The sequence below is a fragment of the Bos indicus genome, chromosome 23, assembly GCF_029378745.1.
Source record: "Bos indicus isolate NIAB-ARS_2022 breed Sahiwal x Tharparkar chromosome 23, NIAB-ARS_B.indTharparkar_mat_pri_1.0, whole genome shotgun sequence".
NCBI lineage: Eukaryota > Metazoa > Chordata > Mammalia > Artiodactyla > Bovidae > Bos > Bos indicus.
Window position 1 is genome coordinate 14,710,084 of NC_091782.1, and position 24,330 is coordinate 14,734,413.

The 24,330-nt window shown below is 49.7% G+C and overlaps 1 protein-coding gene across 10 annotated transcripts in view; it reads right to left on the bottom strand.

Annotated features, from left to right (window-relative positions):
- Window positions 1-24,330, bottom strand: part of KIF6 (kinesin family member 6) — a 425,617-nt gene that overhangs the window by 21,821 nt on the left and 379,466 nt on the right. For all 10 annotated transcript variants that reach the window (XM_070777912.1, XM_070777913.1, XM_019986270.2 and 7 more), the window contains 2 exons: window positions 13,224-13,274; window positions 526-610 (listed from right to left, as the gene is read on the bottom strand). In XM_070777912.1, the coding sequence (XP_070634013.1) occupies window positions 526-610; window positions 13,224-13,274 (136 nt within the window). The remainder of the gene's footprint in view (window positions 1-525; window positions 611-13,223; window positions 13,275-24,330) is intronic.

Consider the following 24,330-nt stretch of genomic DNA (forward strand, 5'->3'; position numbering starts at 1 on the left):
GGTTAAATCATTCTGGGGCCCTCAGTGGCTGCAGGAGGGTCTGATGTTCTCCGTCACCCTGCAGGTACCGAGCCTCAGAAGAGCAGCCAGGTGGAGGCCCTCCGTGGTCATACTCCAGGGCTCCCCTAGAGGGCAGCAGCAGACAAGACTAGCTGCTTCCAGGGCTGCAGCCCGGGCCCCAGGCTGCAGAGGCTGCAGAGGGTGCAGATGGCGACCAGCTCTTCCTGCCCGAGTCAGGGATCCTGGCTCTGGAGCCTGGCTGGGCCTTCCATTTCCACTCCAGCCTCACCCTGCCACGGCTGGCTTCCTGCACCTCACAACTGCCTGCTTAAAGGTGGCGCCTCCTCCAGCTAATTTAGGACCCACTTCTCAGAGGAGCTGCAGGCCTGGGTTGGCGGGGTCGGGGGTGGTGGCCCCCTGCCCTTCCCCACAGCTCCAGGTGGTCCCAAGGGTCCTCTAGGGGAAGGGGTTGTGGTTGGGGTGGGGGGCAGGGATCAGGGTGTGTGTGGCGAAAGGAAAGGGCACCTTCTCTTCTCTTCCTCCAGCTGTGATCGCAACTTCTCTTCCAGCTGGTCTGGCATCGAGGGCACGGGGATGTTTTCTGAGATACCTGGAGAAGGGAGATGCTGATAGCTCACTCCAGCGAGGAAGAAAGGGAAAGTGTGATGTTTAGAGCAGATGACAGAGGCATCGTGCCTCCCAATGTGAGAGGAGACCCTGTGAGTCCCCGTAGGGTTTCTGGATGGGAGCTTGCTTCACTCGCCTCCTCTGGGTGGCAGCCTTTGCTCGGCCGAAAGGCCCCCGAGGAGGCTTCTGTGATCATGCTTTGGACATAAACCCACAGTCCAAAGCCTGTCACTGGAAGGCAATTCTTCCTTATGTCACTATCAGTCCTTTCCCCATGGGGTTCCCTCATTCCTTGAGTCATCAGCGAAGATGCAAAAGAGCATTCCCCCCTCTTTTGATACAGAGCCCTTTGTAAACCACGAAGGCATCACTAAAACGGCTCACATCTAACTTTGCACCACCTAAGGTGCCGAATTCTCCAGCCTCAAACCATGTGCCCCACTTCTGACTTCCCCTAAAGCATTGCTTCTAAGCCTGATTAACCCAACGCGCACCTGGGCTGAGAACCACGCTCATATGCCCTGTCCTGTGAGCAGCGTGACAGGACCCCTCGCAAGTCCTAGGTGAGGGCTGCGACCCAGACATGCCAGCCGCTGCTGCTGGTTGCCCGCTCTGGGTGCTACTGGGCTTGTCTGGAGCCTGTCTTTCCATAGCCCGGTGGTTGGGATCTGTCTATCCTTCCAGGAGGCTTTTGGTGGTTATACGGCATGTCTTACTCAGAAGGCATCTTAGAAGTCATGCAGCCCCACTTTCTGCTCCTTGGAGGGGACACTCTACCATGGGCCAGGCACTAAATGGACATGTTCAGACAATTGCTCCCACTTTACAGATAAGGGCATGGAGGTTCAAAGAGGTCACACAGCTAACTAGAGGAGCTTGGCTCTAAATCCAGGTTTGTTTAGCTGCAAAGGCTTTGGAATCAGAAATTGCTTTGATGACGTTTTTGAGGGTGGTCAACTGCTTTCTGCTGTGGTATTGCCAAGCGTTGGGCTCACTGCTTTGCATGAGAGCACAATTCATTGAGGGCAGCTCTGTTTCCTCTTTTTTTTTTTCTTTCTGTTTCCTCTTAATTGGAGCGGAGACCTGCCGCACTAACTTCTTTTCACCTCTACTTTGGACCTGTGGAGCAGCACAGTATGTCCTCCTTAATCTGAAGAGTCTTTAAAATATTTTAACAGCAACCACCACAACAAACTGTCACATCCGTCTGGAGCTTTATTCTCAGGCTGACTCCGCCCAATTCCCTCATCTTAGGGCTCATGACATGGTGACCTTCTAACTGATCATAAGTATGGAGTCTGCATCTGGACATCATATTCCAGACAGGCCCAGGAGAGGCAGGGTAGAGGACAGTTTTCCTAGCTTTGAAAAATTCATGTTCGATATTTCTATGGGAGGTGAATTACAAGCAATGATCATTACTGAGCATCTCCTTTATTCCAGATCCTACCAAGTCCTCCTAGGCACTGGGCTAGGTGCTCTATTTACTATTGCTAATTCTCAAAATAACCCAGCAGGAGAGGCATTACCAGCTCATTTAAGTTAAGAGTCTGAGGCTCAGAGAGATCAGTAACTAACTCAAAGTCACTCAGCTAACAAGCGGTAGAGCTGGGATTTGAACCCAGTTTCTCTGGTTCTAAAGAGCTAAATGCTTATACCAGGCAACATCCAGCACTGCTTTTGTATTTCAGCAGTATGGACATTGTCATGGTCATGTCAGTTTGTCACTGTCTTCTATTAATCTTGTAGTCAGTTGACACGCATTCTTATTTTTGAGTGGTTGTCAAAATGCATTCTGTTTCACTGCGACTGTCCTTTGGATCCCAGACGCAACATTTCCCATTCATCAGGGGTTTAGTCTGCCGAGGGGTCCTCATTCTGGCATGCCTCTATTCTTTCCCTTTTGGTTGCTTTTTATGTTGCTATCTACTGCTGCTGCTGCTGCTAAGTCGCTTCAGTTGTGTCCGACTCTGTGCGACCCCATAGACGTCAACCCACCAGGCTCCCCCGTCCCTGGGATTCTCCAGGCAAGAACACTGGAGTGGGTTGCCATTTCCTTCTCCAATGCATGAAAGTGAAAAGTGAAAGGGAAGTCGCTCAGTTGTGTCCGACTCTTTGCGACCCCATGGACTGCAGCCCACCAGGCTCCTCTATCCATGGGATTTTCCAGGCAAGAGTACTGGAGTGGGGTGCCATTGCCTTCTCCATGTTGCTATCTAACTCACCGACAAATATGCTAAGTGGATTGGGATTCTGTTCTTTATCTGCCGGGCATCTGTTTGTCTCTCCCTTGTTTCAAGGGTCACCTGTCACTTGTTAACTGGCTGAGCAAGCGTCTCACCCCATAGACACCATAGACCTCCCAGAGGAAGTCTGTGCTAAGCTGGTGCATCTTAGTGGCCCTAATGACCCAGACTGCCCGTCCTAGTCGCCGTGGGTCCCCCAGACCCAGGCAGCCAAGTCCCCGAGGGCAGGGACTGGCCCCTCTGCTCTTTGTTCAGGTTCCACGTCCAGGGTGCCCTCAGTGCCCACAGTGCTCATGGGCCCTGTCCTCTCTGGGAAAGGTCAGGAAGTACCTCAATGCCAAGCTGATAACGATGGGACTTGAAATGTGAATATTTCCTTTCCTAACAGTTTCAGCAATGGGCACGTGCATCTCTGTTTAAAAAAAAAATAAAAGCTGTGACTCTTCTGCTTCCTTTTAACACTTTTCGACCCAGACCAAGGAACTCCCTGAGGGACGCAGTGAAGACCCTGCTCTGGGGGAAGTGAAAGTGTGAAAGTGAAAGTCACTAGGTTGCGTCCGACTCTTCTGGACCCCATGGACTATACAGTCCATGGAATTCTCTAGGCCTGAATACTGGAGTGGGTAGCCTTTTCCTTCTCCAGGGGGATCTTCCAAACCAAGGGGTTGAACCCAGGTCTCCCGCATTGCAGGTAGATTCTTTACAAGCTGAGCCACCTGAGGTGAGATCATGCTGGACCTCAAAGGGCCTGGTGGGGACATTGGCTTTGTGAGAACTGAGAGGCTGGGGGCTGCTGAGGAGAGGGAATGGCGTGATCTGTTCCTTTGATGGCCAAGCCAAGTAGTTGATTTGCCAGTTAAGACAAAGCTGTTGCAAACAGAATAGTTAATGTGAGGTGGCGCCAGGGTGGTGAAAGGATCTGGGAAAGAGACCTGGGACTCGGGGACTTGGGCAGCCAGAATGAGGGCACAGCGTACCCCCAAGACACAAGCCATCCACGTTGCCATGGCAACCAAAGGGGCCTCTCTGCCAAAGTGATGTTGGCTGAGTGAAATGCATTGTAACCCCACCAGGAGACGGCCCCTGGCTACTTCTGCTGCTTCCTGAGGCTTGGCTTATCAGATGTCTCTCAAGAGAAAGAGGGGCTGGGAGCTCAATGGGAACCAGACAAAGCGGCTGAGCAGGAACAGAGGCAGAGGGAGCAAGTAAAGGGCAGTTGGGCTTCGTGGGTCTCCGTGCCCACTGGGCCTGTGGCCAGGACAGGGCCTCCGGTCACCTGACAGTCACCTCCTTTCAAGCACGGGCCCCTGGCTGGGAGCACAGGAGGTCATAGCCCTGAGGGGCCCAGGAGGTCACACTGTGGGCAGCCAGCCCCCAAACAACACACAAGCGAAGAAGGAGGGCTTAATTCCAGTGGCCGTGGGTCTGAATGTCACATACGGAGGAATCCCCCAAGCCTCAAAGAGTAACTGGAATTTCAAGCGGGGCCCACGCCGTTCTGGGGTGACCCTTCCTCTGATGAGTCAGGTGTTCGGGAATCAGCAGCATAAGACAAGAGGGGCGCTGGTGGGGAAGGCCAGCCTCCCACGGGTCTGCTTACACCTGGTGTGATTTTGGGGGCACTGGAAACACCACCTCCCTGCACCCTACACACACACACACACACACACACACACACAACTCTCCTAATCAGTCCATGTCTGAAATGTGTGAATCTCATTTCTTTTATTCATGGACTCTTTACTGGGGGTGAACCTGAGAATCACCTAAGGAGCTTGTAAAAGCAAGAGACCTCTGGGCCCAACCCCAGACACACAGCATTAGGATTTGACAGCAGATGCCCCTGTGATTCGACGCTCACCCTTTATTAAGAAACTGCTCAAGGGACTTCTCTGGCAGGCCAGCGGTTAAGATTTCACCTTCCAATGCAGGGCGTGTGGGTTCAATCCCTCATCAGGGAGCTAAGACCCCACATGCCTTGTGGCCAAAAAACCAAAAACATAAAACAGAAACAGTATTGTAACAAATTCAATAAAGACTTTAAAAACTGTCCACATCAAGAGAGTCTTAAAAAAAAATCTTAAAAAAAAAAAAGAAACCGCTCAAGGCTCTACATCCAGTTTCAATACAAGTACTTCATGTGGGAGTCACCGAGGATGCCAGACCTGCAGAGGGTTCAGGTAAGATGCTCTCCAGGCGCCTGAATAGCAATTTACCCCCCGCCCACCTTCCAGACCTCTGGAAGCCACTGTGGGGCAAAAGGACTCGGGGCTTTGCAGCAAGAAGTCACGGTCTCTGTGGGGCTGGAGCCGCCTGCACTTGGCCCTTGCCGGCGGAGGATAAAATCTGAACATGTGGCTCTCTGTGGCTCTCCTGTAGTAACTCCCATCACAGACCGGGAAACTGAGTTCTGACATGGGTAGTGACCTTCCCTGGGTTCGCACCACTGGTAAAAAGAGCCGGAGTCAGGACCCTGCTCTGCCTGACTTCAAAGCTGGTGCTTCTTCCTCTGCAAGTGACCTGCACAGTGAAGGCTGCCACAGGGCAGATCACTGAAGTCGGTATTGACTCGCCCTTGGTATTTGCAAGTGATGCTCTTTTTTGTGCGAATGCCTTTCTGACGTGGGGCTCGGGGGCTGAGAGAAAGCCTCAGTCTCTCCCCTGTGTGCTGGCCTGTGTGGACTGCCCTTTCCTAACCAAACCCACCGCCTGCACCCTGATCCCACTTGGCATTTGCAGCTCACCTGCTGGGTGTGAGGAACGGTCTCATCCACATTACCCACTGAGTAATTACCCACTGGGGCACCTGAGGTCAGCCCCCAGAACACCCCGAGCCAGCCTGCTTATCTCCTTAACTGTCTGCTAGGAGTCTCAGTGAAGGCAGGATTGACATTTCCAGCTAGGTACAACCGTAAGTCCCTTGGATTGCAAGGAGATCCAACCAGTCCATCCTAAAGGAAATCAGTCCTGAATATTCACAGGAAGGACTGATGCTGAAGCTGATACTCCAATACTTTGGCCACTTGATGTGAAGAGCTGACTCATTTGAAAAGACCCTGATGCTGGAAAAGATGGAAGGCGGGAAGAGAAGGGGACAATAGAGCATGAGATGGTTGGATAACATCACTGACTTGATGGACATGAGTTTGAGTAAGCTCCTGGAGCTGGTGATGGAGAGGGAGGCCTGGCATGCTGCAGTCCATGGGGTTGCAAAGAGTTGGACACGACTAGCGACTGAACTGAACAACCGAAAGGGGCCCTGTGGGCTTCCAGGGAGCAAGGCCAGGGCCTTCTGTGGAGGAGGCTGTGAATTATGTGGCTCTCCCATGGCAGATGAGACATCAGAGCCACGGAAGCATTCTGGCGGGTGGCCTCAGCTGACTCAGGGTCTGCTTCCCAAATACCCACTCTAGGCCTCCTTGGGCTAGACTGTCTCACAGAACCCAGGTTGCCCAGTTCCATCCCCTTTCAGAAGTCAGCATGTCTATTCTCCCGAAGATGGATGTTGTCAGTAGGCTCAATGACCACGACGGTCAGCAGCTCAGAGGCAAAGACTCTGGCTTCCCCATCAGACCATTTCCTGTTTAATGGCTCAAGTGAATCGCCAACTGGAGTGATCACAGGCTGCCGGGCACTCGGCGCTGCTGTCCGTCTTGGTGCTGATTTTGCGTAACGCCATTGCTGCCCGTGGCTGGCTCAGACTCAGGGGTGTGATGAATACCCTGCAGACCCAGGGCTGTGGTGGATCATTTCTCTGGCCCCGACTCACCACCATCTTCCCCACAGGGAGAATGGGGTGATTTCCAAGAGCACAGATGGCCATAGTGAGAGTGAAAGTGTCAGTCACTCAGTCATGTCTGACTCTTTGAAACCCCAGGGACTGTAGCCTGTCAGGCTCCTCTGTCCATGGGATTCTCCAGGCCAGAAAACTGGAATGGGTTGTCATTCCCTTCATATGGTCAATAGTACAATCACGATCCTTCCATTCGCCTGTTTGAAGCACGGACCCTGCTCTGTGCCTGAAGGCCGGCCACATCCCTTCCTGCCCCAGTCACTCGCTCTGAGTCCACTTTGGGCCTCTCTGCCACAATCTGGCCGCTGGGATGGGGGCTTCTCTCCTTCCACATTGCTCCCCTCACTGCATTCTTGGAGGAGGATGCAGCCTGCACAGAGGGTCAGTGTGGACTGACAAGCAGTACAAGGGGGACCCCAGAAGCACCCTGTGTTCACAGGAAGGTGTGTCTGGTCTCCTCATTCACTTCCTGACCACGACCACCTCTGCTCAAACTGGAGCTCTTTCCTCCTCCTGTCTCTCCACAGTCCTTCCTGCTGGGACCCCAACTGTACCTCCACTTTCTCCTCAGCATTCTCTGGTTGCACCACCCAGAGCCTGGCACAATGACCCTCTTTCTGAGGCCCCTGGGATCCCCCACTCTGCCTGGGGCAGGTCTGTGCAGAGGCTGCTCCTTCCTGCATCCAGTCCACGGAGGCTGCCTCACTCTTCAGAAATGCCCACAGTTCTGAACCCAGGGTTTCTCTCTGGGCCTGAGTCCCTTGGCAATTCTACCCACTGTCACTTTAGCCTCACCGACCAGTGGTGACCACATGCCTCAATCTTGGTGGCTTTTTAGAGAGACATTAGCAGGAAGCTTGGCATCCCTAAAACTCAGGTTTTCGGGATCCCTAAAATCCATCACAGTGGACCCAGCATCTCCTGCATTGGCAGGTGGATTCTTAACCACTGAGCCATCAGGGAAGCCCAACACCAGTATTTTCAAAGCACCACTTAGAGCTTCTTCTTGGTTATATGGAATACACAGCACCTATCATTTGTATCTGAGCACAGACAACCCCGATTTCCCCAAATTCATCATTGGTTTCTTTGGGGGAAATGGGAGGATCTCAAGCAGCTCCACTACACTGGCAATAGAGTAGGACCTACCACACACCGAGACCTTTCCTGGCTGAGACTGGCCAAGCACAAGGACAGGTGGAGTAGATGGCCATGGTACATTTTAATCCAGCACATGAGGTTGAGGGGTTAGGATTTTGTCTTCTGTGTTTGATTGCTACCAATGGAATGTGTCCTCTCCGCCCCCTCCCCGTTCCAAGTTCACATGCTGAAATCGAAGCCCTAACTTGATGATATCTGCAGGTGGGGCCTTTGGGAGGTAATTTGGTCATGAGGGTGGGGCCCTCATGAATGAGATTAGTGCCTTTCTAAGAAGAGACCCGAGATCTAGCTTGATCTTTCCACTATGCGAGGGCACAATGAGAAGCCAGCAGTCTGTGCCCAGGAGAGGGCCCTCACCAGCACCTGACCGTGATCTCCAGCTTCCAGCCTCTACCGCTGTGAGGGAGAAAGGTTCTTGAAAGCTACAGAACTTTTTTTTTTTTTTCCCCAAACAAAGGCTTAGTGGTAAGAAGGGAAATAGAAGTTGTTTTGGTTGATCCACGTGAAAATCTGGGGGTGCTGCCATTTGTACCCTGGGTTCTCTCACCCTTGTGGGGTCCCACAGAGCCCATCTGAAAACCACTGAGCTGCCTGATCCTCAAGGGTCCAGGCAGTTGTCTCCATTAGCGGTTCCTCTCCATACCCTGGAATTCCTGGTCTGGATCATACTAGGTGCTCAGTCAAATCTGCTGAATAAATTGATGATGGTCTGGCTTTTTGTTTTCTCTAAGATTTGTGGTTCCCAGGCTCAGAATTCCAAAAGAGTATTTCAAGACTCAGTCTTAAAGAATTTTCTGCCGAATGGCACAAGGTGGCAATGGCAGGGGCCTGCGTGTGGAGCACGGCAGGGGTGCCACAAGGTCACTGCAGCGATTCTGTCTGGGAGACAGAAGCTTCTTAGAGCACTCGGAGCTGGAACAGGGAAGAGCCTTCAGGGTCAGGGCCAGAGGCCCTGCTGGGATTCAGTGCTCTCACTGCTGGGTCTTCAGGTCAGGTTGGTGGGCCCTGCCTGGTGGTCATTCGAGGGCCCACAGGGCACTGCAGCCACCGTGGGCTGCCGTCAGGGGCTGCTTCTGCAGGGTGAGTGGCCAGTGTGGGGCTCCCAGGAGGCCCCAGCTCTCGCTGGGCAGCATCTGCAGCAGGTTTACTCAGAGACAGCAGGAGCACCATCCCCCCGGGCCGGGCTGCAGGTGTGTGTACCCAGAGGAGGCGCCCAGTGCAGGGGCTGGGCTCAGGCTTGGGTGGCTAGGTGGGCAAGGGGGGTGGTCCCCAGGGTGGTGCAGACTATTTACTTGTCAGTCAAGTAGCGAATGCTGAAGAACGCATGCTCTTGCCTGGGGCTGTCTTTTCCTAAAAGGCATCTCCTACCAAGCCTTCCTACCTTGCTCAGAAATATGTCCAGTGGCTCAACTGCCTGTGAGTGAAATGCTCAGGTTCAAGGCTCTCAATAAACTGGCCCTTCTCACCATTTTAGCCTTTTTTTCTGGACGATTTCAGATCAACTCCCCACAGTCATCCTCCCCCCACCTCCTCCACACACAAAACAAACACATGCCACACACATATACCCCACATGCATGAACACACACTCCACAAACACACATACACCCCCCATACACATATACACACACAGACTGCATACACACATATCCCCCACATACATATACATATATACCACACACACACGCACACACACACACACATGCACACACACCCCAGCCCCTCTCCCCACGCTCTTCTCTGAGGTTCTGAGTGCTGCCCATTCTTCTAGGCTTGGCTCAGGCCCATGGCCTTGGTGAGATCCCCAGTTCCTGGAGCTCCGATGGCCTGGTGCTCACTCTCACCTGTCACATTTCACATGCTGCCCGGCAGTGTCATGCGCTTTTTAAATTTTAATCACAGGCACTTGGTAGAGTTCTGATTGTGAGCTGAAGGAGAGCCAGTCCCTGATCAAATACTGCTCAGAAGAGACTTGAGAGAGAGGGCACAGCCCTGCATCCTGGGGCGGCTTCTCCCTGTCCTGTTCCTGCTCCATGTGGCCATTAGAGGGCTGGGCGCCCGGCATGTCACCTCGCCGCTCCCAGAGACACCCTCAGTGAGTCACGCGCTCCTGACGGGCCTCTTGCTTCCACAGAGGGTCGATGCGAGAACCATCTTGTTGGACAACATTTCGGTAACCTTTGCAAAACTGCAGTTGACGATGTCATTCTCTGTCACTCAGAGTCCTTTGTACAAAGGTCCTCACAATAAATTCTGCTTTGTGTTTAGTTCCAGAAGAAATTCTCTTTCTGCAGATAAATTAGCATGCTTCCTGTTGTCAGAAAATGAAAACTATGGAACTCTGGGTGCTCCTCTTTCTGCTCTTTCTGCTAGATAAGATAGAGTTGGATTTACTGCCTGCGTGTTGGAATCTGCTCAACTGTGGGGTCCAAAGGCATTTATTCCTTATACTTCCTTTAAACGGACTTATTTTATGTTCAAATGTCTCATTACACTTCTATAAGATGCGTGAGTCTCAGAGTCATCTGGGGAAGCATTGACTCTGGCCTGTTTATTGCCTGTGCCAGCTGCTGCAGGGACAGAGGTGAATTTGACTGCACCTAGCTTCCCAGGAGCTCATATTTTCATGTGGAGAATAGATATGGAGATAAATAATTACAGGACAAAGGTGGTGCTCCAGCCGAGGTGCCTGATGCTGGAGGACAAGCAGACTGGGGAGAAAGGGGCAGGCGAGGCTTTGTGGGGAAGGTCAAAGCTGACTTGGTTTGGGGCTACAGTGGGCAGAGGATAGTGGATAGAACAATATATGCATGCTGTTGCTTCAGTCGTGTCCGAACCTTTGCGACCCCAGGGACTGTAGCCCATCAGGCTCCTCTGTCCATGGGGATTCTCCAGGCAACAGTACTGGAGTGGGTTGCCATGCCCTCCTCCAGAGGATCTCCCCAACCCAGGGATCAAACCCAGGTCTCTAATGTCTTCTGCTTTGGCAGGCGGGTTCTTTACCACTAGTGCCACCTGGGAAGCCCCACGGCACCTCTCACCTCACCATTAAACTTCTGCTTTTTGAGATTGCCTTTCTGCAAATTTTCTTGGGCATATGTCCATTCCCACAAACAGAGACACATTCTTATGCAAAATGCATGAGAAAACCTCTCCTGCTCAGACTCCCTCATTACCCCTGAACTCCCCCACCCCCCAAAATCCCAAACCCAACCAACCAACCCCCAGCTACACACTCATGGATGTAAAAGAAAGAAATACTACCAAAGGGAATATCAGAAATGGAGGGAAAGTAGAGAGGAGAAGAAGCAGACGAAGAAACAGAACAGACAGGGAAGGGACCGCCATACGAACAAACCCACGGGAGTGGAAGCGCAAGAGCGGGTGTAGTCACCTCCTCATCGCTCCACCAAAACTCAAACTACAGAACGTCAGGAAGACAAATACACTGAGTGAGCTGTCTGTGGTCTTACAGAAGCTGTGGGTCCTGGCCTTCAGCCCCAACGATGGTCTGAAGGGCGAGGGTTAAGGCAGGAAATGGCGCTGCAAGCGACCTGCTGCATCGAGACTTTCTCTCAAGGAGAAGTTTCTGAACTGAGGTCCCCTGGGACACAGCACACCGGCGGGTCCACAGACCTGTCAGACAAGCTCCCGAGGCGCCTGGACAGCCACGTGGCGTTTGATCTCAAGATGGCAGCTGGAGATGGTACCACTTCCTCTTTAATTGGGATAGTCAGCTTTTAAGATAATTAGGCATTTCAAATGCTCTTAATGAGACTCAGCTACAGTGTTTTTCGTTTGAGGTTTGCTGATTACTTTGGGCGAAGCTGGGCCCTGCTGAACCTGACACCGGCCATACTTTGGAAGAAGGCTCCAGAGAGGTGAGTGGAGGAATTAAGGAGGAGCCTGCTGTTGAAGACACGTGGCAGGGTCGGGACTGGGGGGCAGAAAGACTGGAGCACGTCCTGCCCTGAAAGCCATGGAAATGGCTCCCCAGACCACAGAGTGAAACTGCCCTTGGAATGATTTGAGTGGTATTTTCCACATCATTGTTTCTATTCAACAAGCATGATGGACACTGGAGAAGAGGCCCGGGGGAAGCCCCAGGGACAACTCCCCATCCAGTGACCTGCATCTCGACACAGCTTCCAGTGGAGAGCCTTGTGCCCCACCCAAGCCTGGCCCTAGGAGAGAGGACCCCGGGAGCCCTGGCTGCATCTGGAGGAAGGTGCTCTGCCAACCCTGCACAGAATCTCAGCTCCAAGCCCCTGCACAGACCTCTGGCAAGAGAAGGGCAGACCCCGAACGTCCGTCTGACCCTTCAGTCCCAGGCCCAACAGGGAAAAGCTTGGGTTCTGTCTGTGTGGCTAAGGCTTCCTTGTTGTATGTTTCTGATGTAATCGCTAGTTATTTGATATGATCATTGTTATGACCTAAACTGAACAACCAACCTCCCCCTTAATCCAAGTTACTGGAGTCAAATGGATTACCCTGATGGTGCTAGGGCTCAGCTCCATAGCCCCCAGAGACCCTGGGTGCAAGGTTTCTCCAGCTATAGGTGATTTCGGGGGTCAGACATTCTCAAGGAGAAGCCCCCTGTTTGGAATACAAGAATAGCTTATTTAATCAAAGCTCTAGAAGGCTTGATCCCAGCTAGGTGGAGAGGACACGGGGGTCCTGCCCAGGAACCCTGCTCCGCCAGCTTTCCAGGGAGCTGAACGCTCTCCCTGGGTGACTTCCTTGGGTTGTGTATCACAAGGGGGCATTTTCAGTGGATGCCCACTGCCTAAAAGGTGCCCAGGGCCTCTCAGAATATCACTCTGTTGGTTTAGTGCTTGCGTTATGGGCCCATCATTGCTGTGGGCAGTAAATAGCATGGAGACCAAGGGCGTCTGGGGTGGACTCAGAGACCTGGTTCAAGTCCTAGCACTGACAGTTGCTAGCCTGTGACCCTGGGCAAGCCACTGAATCACCTTCATCCAGAAAAGGCACTGGCCTCAGGACTGTTGGGCACACAAAACAGTGCACAGAGAAGAGTTCAGCCACCGGGAGCTGTTTTCACCACCAGTTGTTCCTTCTGGGATTAGCTGGTCTAGCTCCAAGTAGGACCCTGAGGAGCTGGGATATAGTGGGTGACTTCAGGTTGGAATGTGGGGTGGAGAAGGTCAGAGATGAGGCAGCTGCTGGGAGGGTGGGTGCCAGGTGCTGACCGCCGGAAGCAAGTACACTGGAGGGGAAGCCTGGCGCCAGAGAGGAGGGGCGTCCAGAGGAAGCTGCCCTGACAGCAGTCCTCCCCACCCCTGACCTTCCTGAGGTCCAGCTAGGTGTGGGTTTCCCAGACCAGCTCAGTCTGTGTTACCTTCACCGTCCGCCTGCAGGCTCCACTCTGTACCCACCTAGAGCCACCTGCTGCACGTGCCGCTGGGTGATTTCCTCCTTCAGGCGACCTGTCAGAGACACAGAGGAAACCCCTGGTGAGTCCTCAGCGGGCTGGAGGAAGAGGTGGCCTTGGAAGCAGGCGGTGTGTTAAAAACCTTAGGCAGGGTGAGAAAGGCAAAAGTGGGCACAGGGACCTCTCCTCCCTGGAGACTCTGTCCTCCCAGTGCAGGGGTCCTGGGTTCGAACCCTGGTCGGGAAACTAGATCCCACATGCCACAACCGAAGATCCCACATGCTGCAAATAAGACCTGGCACAGAAAAATAGACAAATAAAAATTTTAAAAAGGTGAGTACAGCTTCCAAGAAGAGCCCTTCATGCCCTGGATGTCTGGAAGAAGAGGCTGCAGAGACTGGGCCCCTGGCACATCAGTACAAGCACACATTCCACCTTTGGAGACAGTATCCGTGGGCTCAGTTATCTTAGACTGTCCCTCATAATCCTCGCTGGGGCTATAGTCTCTTAAATAGTTCTGTGTGTGCATTATTAATGCAGGGGGAGGCAGGATTTGATCTTCTAATACTTTATAGGGCTCCCTTGAAATGCACTTCTTTCTTTTAAGCTATAAAGAAACTGTGTCAAATAAAAAATACTGTGGTTTTAGTTGATGATAACCTTCATTTGAACACAACAGTTGGTCATTTGGTAGGAAATACATCTAATACCATATTGCATTAATGCAGGTCTAGTGGCTTCCCTGCTGGCTCAGACGGTAAAGAATCCATCTATAATCCATTATAATGCATCTATAATGCAGTTTGTTTTATCCCTGGGTCGGGAAGATCCCTGGAGGAAACGGCAACCCACTCCAGTTTTCTTGCCTGGAGAATTCCATGGACAGAGGATTCTGGCGAGCTACAGTCCACGGGGCCCCAAAGAGTCGGATATGACTGAGCGACTAACATTTTCACTTTTCACAGTGAGTGGAACAAGGGAGGTGAGAGCACCTCTGTACTCTGCAGTGGTCAGAATACAGTTGGTTATTTGTTCTAGGAGCTACTTTTTGTAAAGAACATTCGTAAAACAGAACATATTTAGAAGATGGTAACTGGGCTGGTGAGGGGGTCTGAAACCACACCATGTGAGAAATGGCTAAGGTGACTGGAGATGTTTAGACAGGAAAAAAAAAATATTTGGAGTTCTGGAGACAATGGCTGTCTTTAAAAATCTAAACACTGTTATATGGCCGAGGGAACGAATTTATTTCTGTCCTTCCGCCGAGGGTAAAAGTCAAGTTAAACGAAGGCAGACTTGGGGCTCAGTATGGGGAAGACATGGCTCACGAGGACTGTCTCCATGTGGATTAAGTTGTCTCAAAATGGACTAAACCTCCTGGCAAAGCAGTGGGTCCCCTCCTGAAGGTGCTCAAGCAGAAGCTGGGCAGCTATGTGTTGGGGTGTTGGATGGAGAATTCCTGCCTGGGGTAGGACCTGGGACAGAATGACCGCCTGGCTTCCCCCATCTCTGAAGCTCCGTGATGCCGTGCTTGAGGCCTGGCTGCAGCAGCCGCCCTGGAGTTTGTTTATGTCCCAGGGCTCCACGCACTTGTTAACATGTCAGTGCTGTCTGTACTGCACATCCCGTTTGGGATACGAGATCAGGTCACTGGGGGATTCTGAGAGAGCCTGGGAACTTCACCGCCTCCTTTCCTTGTATAAAGTACATTCTGTGTCTCAGATGGCTTCCTAGGTGCTGATGGTAAAGAGCCTGCCTGCAAATGGAGGAGACTTTAGAGATATAGGTTGGATCCCGGGGTCAGAAAGATCCCCTAGAGGAGGGCACGGCAACCCACTCGAGTATTCTTCCCTGGAGAATCCCATGGAGGAGCTTGGTGGGCTACGGTCCCCAGTGTCGCAAAGAGTCAGACCCTACTGAAGCAATTGAGCACAGCACATGTGTCAAAGGCTATGCCTGAACTGAGTTTCCAGTGAAGTGGTCACAGGAGACCTGGCCATTCCCTGAAAGTTCTAGGGCATTCCTAGACTATTAAGGTTGGGAGGGATGGCAGAGGCCATTCAGTTTAATTTCCCCACCTAATTGAGGAGTCCCTTCTACAGAATGAGATGGTCATTTCACCTCTCACTTGCATGTACCCGGGCTGTTCCACCAGTTAAACCATACATAAGGAATTACTGATGTGGTGTTGATGCATGACTCCTTGTAATTTTCCCATCTGGACTTGGTCTGTTCTCTGGAACAGCATAGAAAAAGGATCTCTCTCATGGTCAGTGAGACTCCTTCATACATCTGAGGATGCTATGGTTTCTCCACTTAGACATGTCCTCTGCAGGTTAAACATCCCCAGGTCCCTCAGCTTCACCTTGGAGACCACCATCTCCTGGTGTGTCACAGTGCAAGTCTGCCATGACTTCCAGTGTTCCCCTCCCCTCACCGGAGAGGACTAGGCACAGATAGGGAGCCAAGGACTGGGGAAAGCAATCATCACACCCCAATTCCAAGTGGGGCCCATGAGAGTGTAGGGACTGTGTTAGAAGGGAGTGGGGAGGTGGGAACCTGGCCCACGGATGAGTACTGGATGAGCCTGGAGCCATCAGGACCTGAAACCTGGAACAGTCTCTTCCCCCATGATCGTACTGTTTGTGCCAGCAGAGTCAACAAGTTGGGGGCACAGAGGCAGTGCTGGGCTGAGCCTCCAACATTGCTGACTTGATTTTTAAAGAAGCATGGCATACGCACTCTTCAAATAAAAGGAGACAGTGCTGTGGCAAGTGCAGTACCCCTTGAGACCCCTCTCTTGATTTTGAGGAGGTCATCAAGGGCTTTCTCAGGTTCACAGTAGGGAGTGCTGATGCTACATGGTTCCTGGCTGGTTTCTTGGGTATCTGCACAGTGCCTTGCACCACAAGCCTCTTATGTGCCTGGGTACTGTGCTGTGCTTAGTCGCTCAGTCATGTCCAACTCTTTGCCACAGCATGGACTATAGCCTGCCAGGCTCTTCTGTCCATGGGGATTCTCCAGGCAAGAATACTGGAGTGGGGAGCCATGGCCTCCTCCAGGGAATCTTCCTGACCTAGGGATTGAACCCAAGTCTTCTGCATTGCACGTGGATTCTTTTACCATCTGAGCTACCAGAGAAGCCCAAGAATACTAGAGCGGGTAGCCTATCCCTTCTCCAGGGGATCTTCCTGACCCAGGAATTGAACCTGGGTCTCCTACATTGCAGGCGGATTCTTTACCATCTGAGCTACCAGGGAAGCCCCATGTGCCTAGATGCCTCCCTCCTAATGGGACTGGACAAAGACCTGATCCTTTAGAGCCATATGGGGCTGCCCGCCCCTCTGGAAACTACTTCCCCGATGACAACAAGCTTCCCCGCCAGGAACATCCTTGACAGGTGGCTTTCCTGACAACTCATCTCTCTGACCAGGTGCCTCCCTGTCTACGTGCCTCCCACAGGGCCATTTCCCCATGCCTGGTGGCAGGTTAGTGACTCAGTCGTGTCGGACTCTTTGTGACCCCATGCACATTAGCCCACCAGGCTCCTCTGTCCATGGGATTTCCCAGGCCAAGAATACTGGAGTGGGTTGTCATTTCCTTCTCCATTCCCAAGCCCTGGGGAAGCTATTTTGGAATGATAGGGTGAAAGATTCTCACCGTCCCAGGCTAGGAAATGGTGCTCATGAAAATAGAGAGGGAGGTTTTGCCACCAGGACTGAGAGTTCTATAAACTCTGCAAACATAGACACCCACTCCCTGAACGGTGAGCTATACCTAGGGGACACGAGGTGAGTCGTCAGAATGCCGCATAGTGACAGAGGTAGGTTGGAAATGTGTTTAGTGATTCTCAGTTTTGGCCAATTTGGCTAACATCTACAAATCCGCCATAGGGCGATTTTTGTTTTTGAGATCTTCGCCAACAAGCTTCTAAAGATAGCCTCATGGCTGATATCTAATTGCATTTTCCAACAGAGCCATTCTTCATGCGATGATAACAGTCTCTGTAATCGGCTGGATCTTGCAGCTCCACAGGTCTTGGCAAAAGGAGTTGAGGGGGATTGCAGAAATCACTCTGCATGCAGCTTGCTGTCATTAGCATGGTGATAAATCTGCTGCTTTTGGCCTGGGTTCCTGGACACATCCCTGTCCCGAGGTATGGAAAAGAGATGAAACGGAAACAGAGGACTCCCAGCCCGAGGCAGGAGATGCCGAGGAGGGGAGGAGCGCTCTGCTTGTAGGAGAATGGTGGTAATTAGTAATTTGGTCTCTGGTAATTTACAATGGTAGATGCTAGAAACACCTTATCTCCCTTTCAGATTCATTAATGGACAGAGTGGGGGTGGCAGCAAGGGGTGCAGGAGTGCACAGAGCTCCAGAAGAGATGCAGGGCCTCAGAAACAACCCCGTGGAGGGCACGTGGAGGCGGTGCACTTCTGAGTGCAGTTCGTCTGTACCAAGTGGTAGCTCATATGAGAGGTATAACCATCACGCAGAAGCAAAACTCACTTTTCAAACTGATACTGTTTTCTGGATGAAACAATTTTCCTGAAGCTTCATACTCTATTTTGCATGCATATTGGTTTGAAATCATGTACCAAGTGAAAGCTGCTTAGCTGGTCCAGACCAGAGCCCTTCACTGACGTCCTCCCAGTATAGTTGTTGCGAGCTGTTTGTGCAGCTTCCACCATGCAGTGCCTTATTGAGGATGTTGATGTTACAGTCAAGCGATACCTATTTATTGCTCCTTCACTCTGTGTTAAGCACTATGTTCTAAGTGCTACGGAACATACAGACTAGACTGATAGAAGACTCCATCCCAACTCAAGAACGTTAGTATGATGTGGTGGATGGCAAGGAGGTGGCCCACGTGCTCTTCCTTGAAAAAGCTGAACGCACAGCAGACCTTGCTCCTCTGTTGTGGATGGTTTGCCTTCCCACTGAGCCTGACTTTGGCTCTTCAACACAGCACTTTGGGCAGTGATAACCAGTTGGCTGAAGTTGGACTTGAGATGAAGCAAACCTCTTTGCCATTTTGATTATACTACAAAGTGATTGCAAATGCGTAGGTCAAGAGTTGTTACTGTTCAGTTGCTAAGGACTTCCCTGTAGCTCAGATGGTAAAGAATCTGCCTGCAATGCAGGAGACCTGCGTTTGATCCCTGAGTCGGGAAGATCTTCTGGAGAAGGGAATGTCAATCCACTCCAGTATCTTTGCCTGGAGAATCCTATGGACAGATGAGCCTGGTGGGCTACTGTCTATGGGGTTGCAAAGAGTCAGACACAATTGAGCGACTAAGACTACACTACTACTAAGTCATGTCTGATTCTTTGCAACCCCGTGGATTGCAGCACACCAGGCTCCCCTGTCCTTCATCATCTCCCAGAGTTTTCTCAAACTCATGTCCATCGAGTCGGTGGTGCCATCCAACCATCTCATCCTCTGTTGTCCCCTTCTCCTCTTGCCTTCAATCTTTCCCAGCATCAGGGTCTTTTCCAATGAGTTAGCTCTTCACATCAGGTGACCAAACTATTGGAGCTTCAACATCAGTCCTTTCAGTGAATATTCAGGGTTGATTTCCTTTAGGATTGACTGGTTTGATCTCCTTGACGTGCAAGGAACTCTAGTCTTCTCCAACACCACAGTTCAAAAGCATCAATTCTTTGGCGCTCAGTTTTCTTTATGGTCCAGCTCTCACATCCATATACGACTATTGGAAAAACCATAGCTGTGACTATATGGACCTTTGTTGGCAAAGTGATGTCTCTACTTTTTATTATGCTGTCTAGGTTTGTCATAGCTTTTATTCCAAGAAGCAAGCATCTTTTAATTTTATGACTGCAGTCACTGTCTGCAGCAATTTTGATTCAAGTTCAAATTCCAATTCTGTTACTTTCTAGTATAGCAGCTTACTTAACATCTCTAAGCCTCAACTTTATCATTTGAAAAATAGGGAATAATAATATAACTGGGATAATATCTGCTTTCTTGTATCTCAAGACTCTTGGATGGGATCAGAAGATAACAAACCAGCATCTGTGACACAGCTTTAGGCATCGAGGCTCTTTCAGACATATTGGAAGGAAACTGTATTTATAAGGTGACAGATTCTGAAGGGCAGATGGCTCACCATTGGTCAATGGTAGAGGGAAGTTGAGAGGAGGAAAAGGTGGGCTAGTGGTGTTGGGAAAGGCATCATTACTAAAGGTGAGATTTGAGTGGGTTCCAGGAAAAGCAAAGGGGTAAAGTGGGGGGGTTGGGAAAGCCATTCCAGTCAGAGAGCCATTGGGGTCAGAGAGTGGAGAAGGCCAGGTGTACATTGATTGAAGGAGGGGTTGAATGGGGGAGGACAGCTAATACTAGAATCCTAGGTAATTCCAAAGGGCTTTGGACCCAGGAAGAAATCTCTTCTTCTTTTTGACTACACTATTATTGTATTGTAGCCCAGGGAAATCAAATGAAAATACACTTCAGTAGCAGGACTAGGGTGCGTGGAGAACACAGAATGTTTACTGCAAGGGGTGTCTTTGAAAGGAAGGTCTAGTTAGTGGCTCTGAATTTGGAGCATTGCTTTCAACTGTGACATGGAAGCTGGTTTCTCTGTGTTCTAAGCAGAGGACTGTGGTTACCATAGGTTGCATTCCCTGAGTGGTTCATAAGGCTGTTAGTAAAAAGAATGGGCCTAGCATAAAGCAAGTGTACAGTCTTAGATGAATTTCCAATAAATGAGTACATAAATCATTTCAAGCCTTAAAATCAGGCACCTTCATCTCCTCCTTGCTAATATTTCATCAGGCTCTATCTAAACATGTTTGTGAAATTTGACAACCTATTGAGTCAAGAATCACCTCTTCCCACCTCAGCAATGGTGGGTAAGATTAAAACAGACTATTGAGAAGGCTTTGCTGGGTTAGATGACAAGACATATTTCTGAAGACCAGAAGTGGGACAGAAATGCACAGTAGAAAGCAGAGCTTAAGCCTTCAGTCTCAGGACTCTGGTCCAGAAGTAGGAAGAAGACCAAGTGTGTGCTGTGCAAGACACAGTTTGAAGCCGCAGGTCGAGGGGAGACTCCCTGCCACCCAGCCTATGAGTGAAAGGGGACCAAGGGAAACCAGTTCTTCCTGAGCCGCCTGGGGCTGAGTTCATGCCTCACGCAGGCCCAAGATGGAAGAAAGGGCAAACTCAGTCTCTGTTGGCTGAGCTGAGATGCCCACTGACTTTCTGACCGGGTCATCCACAGCTCTATCCCAGTACTACTGGGAGCAGCGGCTTCAGACTGTCCTTCTTAGAGCTGCTTCTGGACTGGGGGCCTGGAGGGCCTGTCAGACAGAGAGGGATGAGCATAGGAGACAGGGAGAAAGAGAAAGAAAGAAAGTGGTTTTCATTAAAAATGAAACTGTCCACCCAAATGCCAAAACATATGAATAAATCTAATGCTAAGAAAAGATAGCAAAATCAATAGTTGGGACATGAATTTGTGAGAGATGAAAAAGTAGTTTTCTGGACAGGCAGAAGAAGACATTTATTGATACAGAAGCACAGAGGGTTGAATTAGTCTTACTCTTCCATTTACTCATGCCACCCTCATCAGTCTGGAGAAAGCCTCCTCTGTGTGTGTGTTTATGTGGGCGTGTGTATGTGTGTGTGTGTGTGTGTATGTCTGTGTGTGTGTGTGCATTTTTATCCTCATGCCTTACACCCCACCCCCATTCCTATTCTCCTCTTCCTCCAGCAGGCACACACACTAATTTGTTTGAAGTGCGTCTTTGTATTGTATGTGATATTACAATTGGCATTATAAGCTTTCTGTGTAGTTTTTTAACTTATAGAAATAACACTGTGCTACAGATCTCATTCTGTTTCCTGCTTATTTATCAGCACTGTGTTTTGGACATCTACCTCTTTTGCTATATGTGCATCTAATTCTCAGTTTGTAACTGCTACATACATTTCATAGTAAGTACCCCTGACTCCCCAATTTTACTTCCCTTTCCGGAGGCTGGAACAACTAGACTGCCCCCATTTCCGTGAAGAGAAATAGCACTGTGATGGCCATTCATCATGGAGTCTTGTAAGTCTGTGAGAAATCTCCTTTGCTGGGTCTCAGCAGATTGGTGTTTTGAATTAACACTATTCTTCATCACAACTGTTCCAGTCTACACTCCCAAGACAGACTTCAAAATAAGCATGTTGAGAATACTCAAAGAGGCGAATGCAGGTGTAAGTTTTCTTTAAAAGGAACAAGAAATCATGCAGCAAATAGGAACTAATATAAATGAAATAAGAGCAAGTGGATAGGAAAGAAATTTTGAAAAGAAAACTAGAATCATTGAAACAAACAAACAAAAATAATAGAAGGGATAAGGGACTAAACCCCAGACTGGACATATTTTAAGAGTGAATTAGTGAACTGGAAGATAGTATAGAAAAATCCATCCCAAACACAGCACAGAAAGCAAGAGGTAAAGCTGGCAAGAGCAGTTAAGAGTCACAGAGAAGCGACTGAGAGGCATCATCATCAGTCTGATAAGCGTCCTAGGAGAAGCGAATGAGGCAATAGTGAAGAAGCAATATTGGAAAAGATAGAAGTTGAGATTTTTACAGAACTGAAGGAAAGCATAAGCCCTTGGGTTGACAGTGCACTCTGAGCATTAAGCAGGATAAATAAAAATAAATCTACCCCTGCACATATTATAGTGCAACTGCAGAACTTCAGGGGAAAAGACCCACTATTACCAGGCTCCAGGGAACCTGCAAAGAGCTACTCAGACAACAGCCCCCACCTCAGTGACAGCAACAGGCCCAGGAGACAATGGAAGGAAATAATTGTCAACCTGAATTTTATACACAGTCCAACTATCATTCATAGTGAGGACACAAGAAAGTAATTTTCCATTGTAAGAGGACTAAACTTTCATTATGCACAGAGCCCCCTCTCCAGCAGGACTCACTGACAGGCAGCCAAACAAGAGAGCATGGACTCTGGAGCCAAGCTCCCTCATCTGCAGACCAGCCAGGTCATTTGCTGGGCAACTTCGGGTAAGTAGTATGCCAATGTGCCTCAGTTTTCTCATCTGCAAAATAGAGATAATGACAGTATCTGTTGAGAGGACTCAACTAGGTCACATATGTTAAGTGCTTGGAAGATTGTCTGGCGTATAAAAAGAACTATGCAAGTGTAGTTCATGGCACATAGATGGGGAAACAATGGAGACAGTGGCAGACTTTATTTCCTTGGGTTCCAAAATCACTGCAGACAGTGACTGCAGTCATGAAATTAAAAGACACTTGCTCCTTGGAAGAAAAGCTATAACCAAACTAGACAGCATATTGAAAAGCAGAGACATTACTTTGCCACCAAAGATCCGTCTAGTCAAAGCTTTGGTTTTTCCAGTAGTCATGTATGGATGTGAGAGTTGGACCATAAAGAAGGCTGAGCACTGAAGAATTGATGCTTTTGAACTGTGGTGTTGGAGAACTTGAGAGTCCCTTGGACTGCAAGGAGATAAAACCAGTAAATCCTAAAGGAAATCAGTCCTGAATGTTCATTGGAAGGACTCATGCTGAGGCTGAAGCTCCAATATTTTGGCCACCTGATGCGAAGAACTGACTCATTGGAAAAGACTCTGATGCTGGGAAAGATTGAAGGAGGGAGGAGAAGGGGACGGCAGAGGATGAGATATTTGGATGGCATCACCGACTCAATGGACATGAGTTTGAGTAAACTCTGGAAGTTGGTGATGGAGAGGGAAGCCTGGCATGCTGCAGTCCATGGGGTAGCAAAATGTCAGACACAACTGAGTGACTCAGCTGAACTGAACTGAACTGAGATACAGCAATGAGATCTGAGAGCCCAGCAAGCTGAAACAGGGGCCAGAGCCAGGTCCTGGGGTGGGAGTGGGCCGGGGGTTGGTGGGAATGATATCAGGAACCCATGCAGCTCCAGAGCCCAGCACACTCCCCATGCCTCCCTCAGGGCCTATGGTCGTGTATGATGACAGAGGATGAGATAGTTGGATGACATCACCGACTCGATGGACTTGAGTTTGAGCAAGCTCTGGGAGATGGTGAAGGACAGAAAAGACTGGTATGCTGCAGTCCATGGGGTCTGAAAGAGTCAGACACGACTGAGGAACTGAACAACAACAAGGCAAGTATAAAGCCTTATTATGATGATCAGCAAGAAGAAAAATAAACTCAGACAAATATGGAAAATAAAAGAAACAAAGATGTACATAAAAAGTAGAGTATTTAAGTAAAAATATTTAGTAGCTACTAAAAACACCCTGTGTGTGTGTGTGTGTGTGTGTGTGGTGTGTGTGTGTGTAAAAACTAAAATTTTAAGCAGTAAGAACGTTGGAGCTAAGGTGAGAGGATGTCCAAAGGGGAGTTGAAACAAGCTATAGCCCTGGTTGTGCGTGGAGGAGGGTGGATTTGTAACTTAAGACTTTGTTTCAGTAACTTTTTAACTCTAGAAGAATAAAAATATGTGCCATAGCAGCCAAATAATAGAGAATCAGAAAAAAGGCAGGGGAGAGCCTTGCAGAGAGGGAAGGCTGCAATTTTAACAATTCAACACACCAGGAAAGGAGAAAAAAAAGAAGCAAAGAAGACAGTGGGGGCAAAGAGGCATAAATAACCCTGTTTGGTCAAACAATGATAAGAACCTCCCATATGTGTATGTATATGTGTATAATCGTGCATGTGTGTGTGTGTGTGTGTGTGTGTGTGTGTGTGTGTGTGCAAGTGGGCGCACACCTATAAACATGCGCTTTTGAGTGTGGAGCTGATCTGCATGGGAATCTACAAAGTTGTTCTGATGTGTTACCTGTGGGTGGAAATGGGTGGAGGATGAACTGGGTGAGAAAGTGAGAGCCAAGCAAGATGAAAACAAAATCACACATCAATAAGTGAGTATGCCTTATGGTTTATGTAAAAGTGTATCTGTGTGTGTTTATAAAAAGAAATTAAAATTTAAAGACCCACTGCGGTATGCTTCAGATGTGATGCTATTGTAGCATGCTGAAAACTGTTCTGGGGACCTGCCACATGTGAGGACTGAAAATATTCACGACCTGAGCTGCAGTGATAGGTTGGGGGCCGTAGG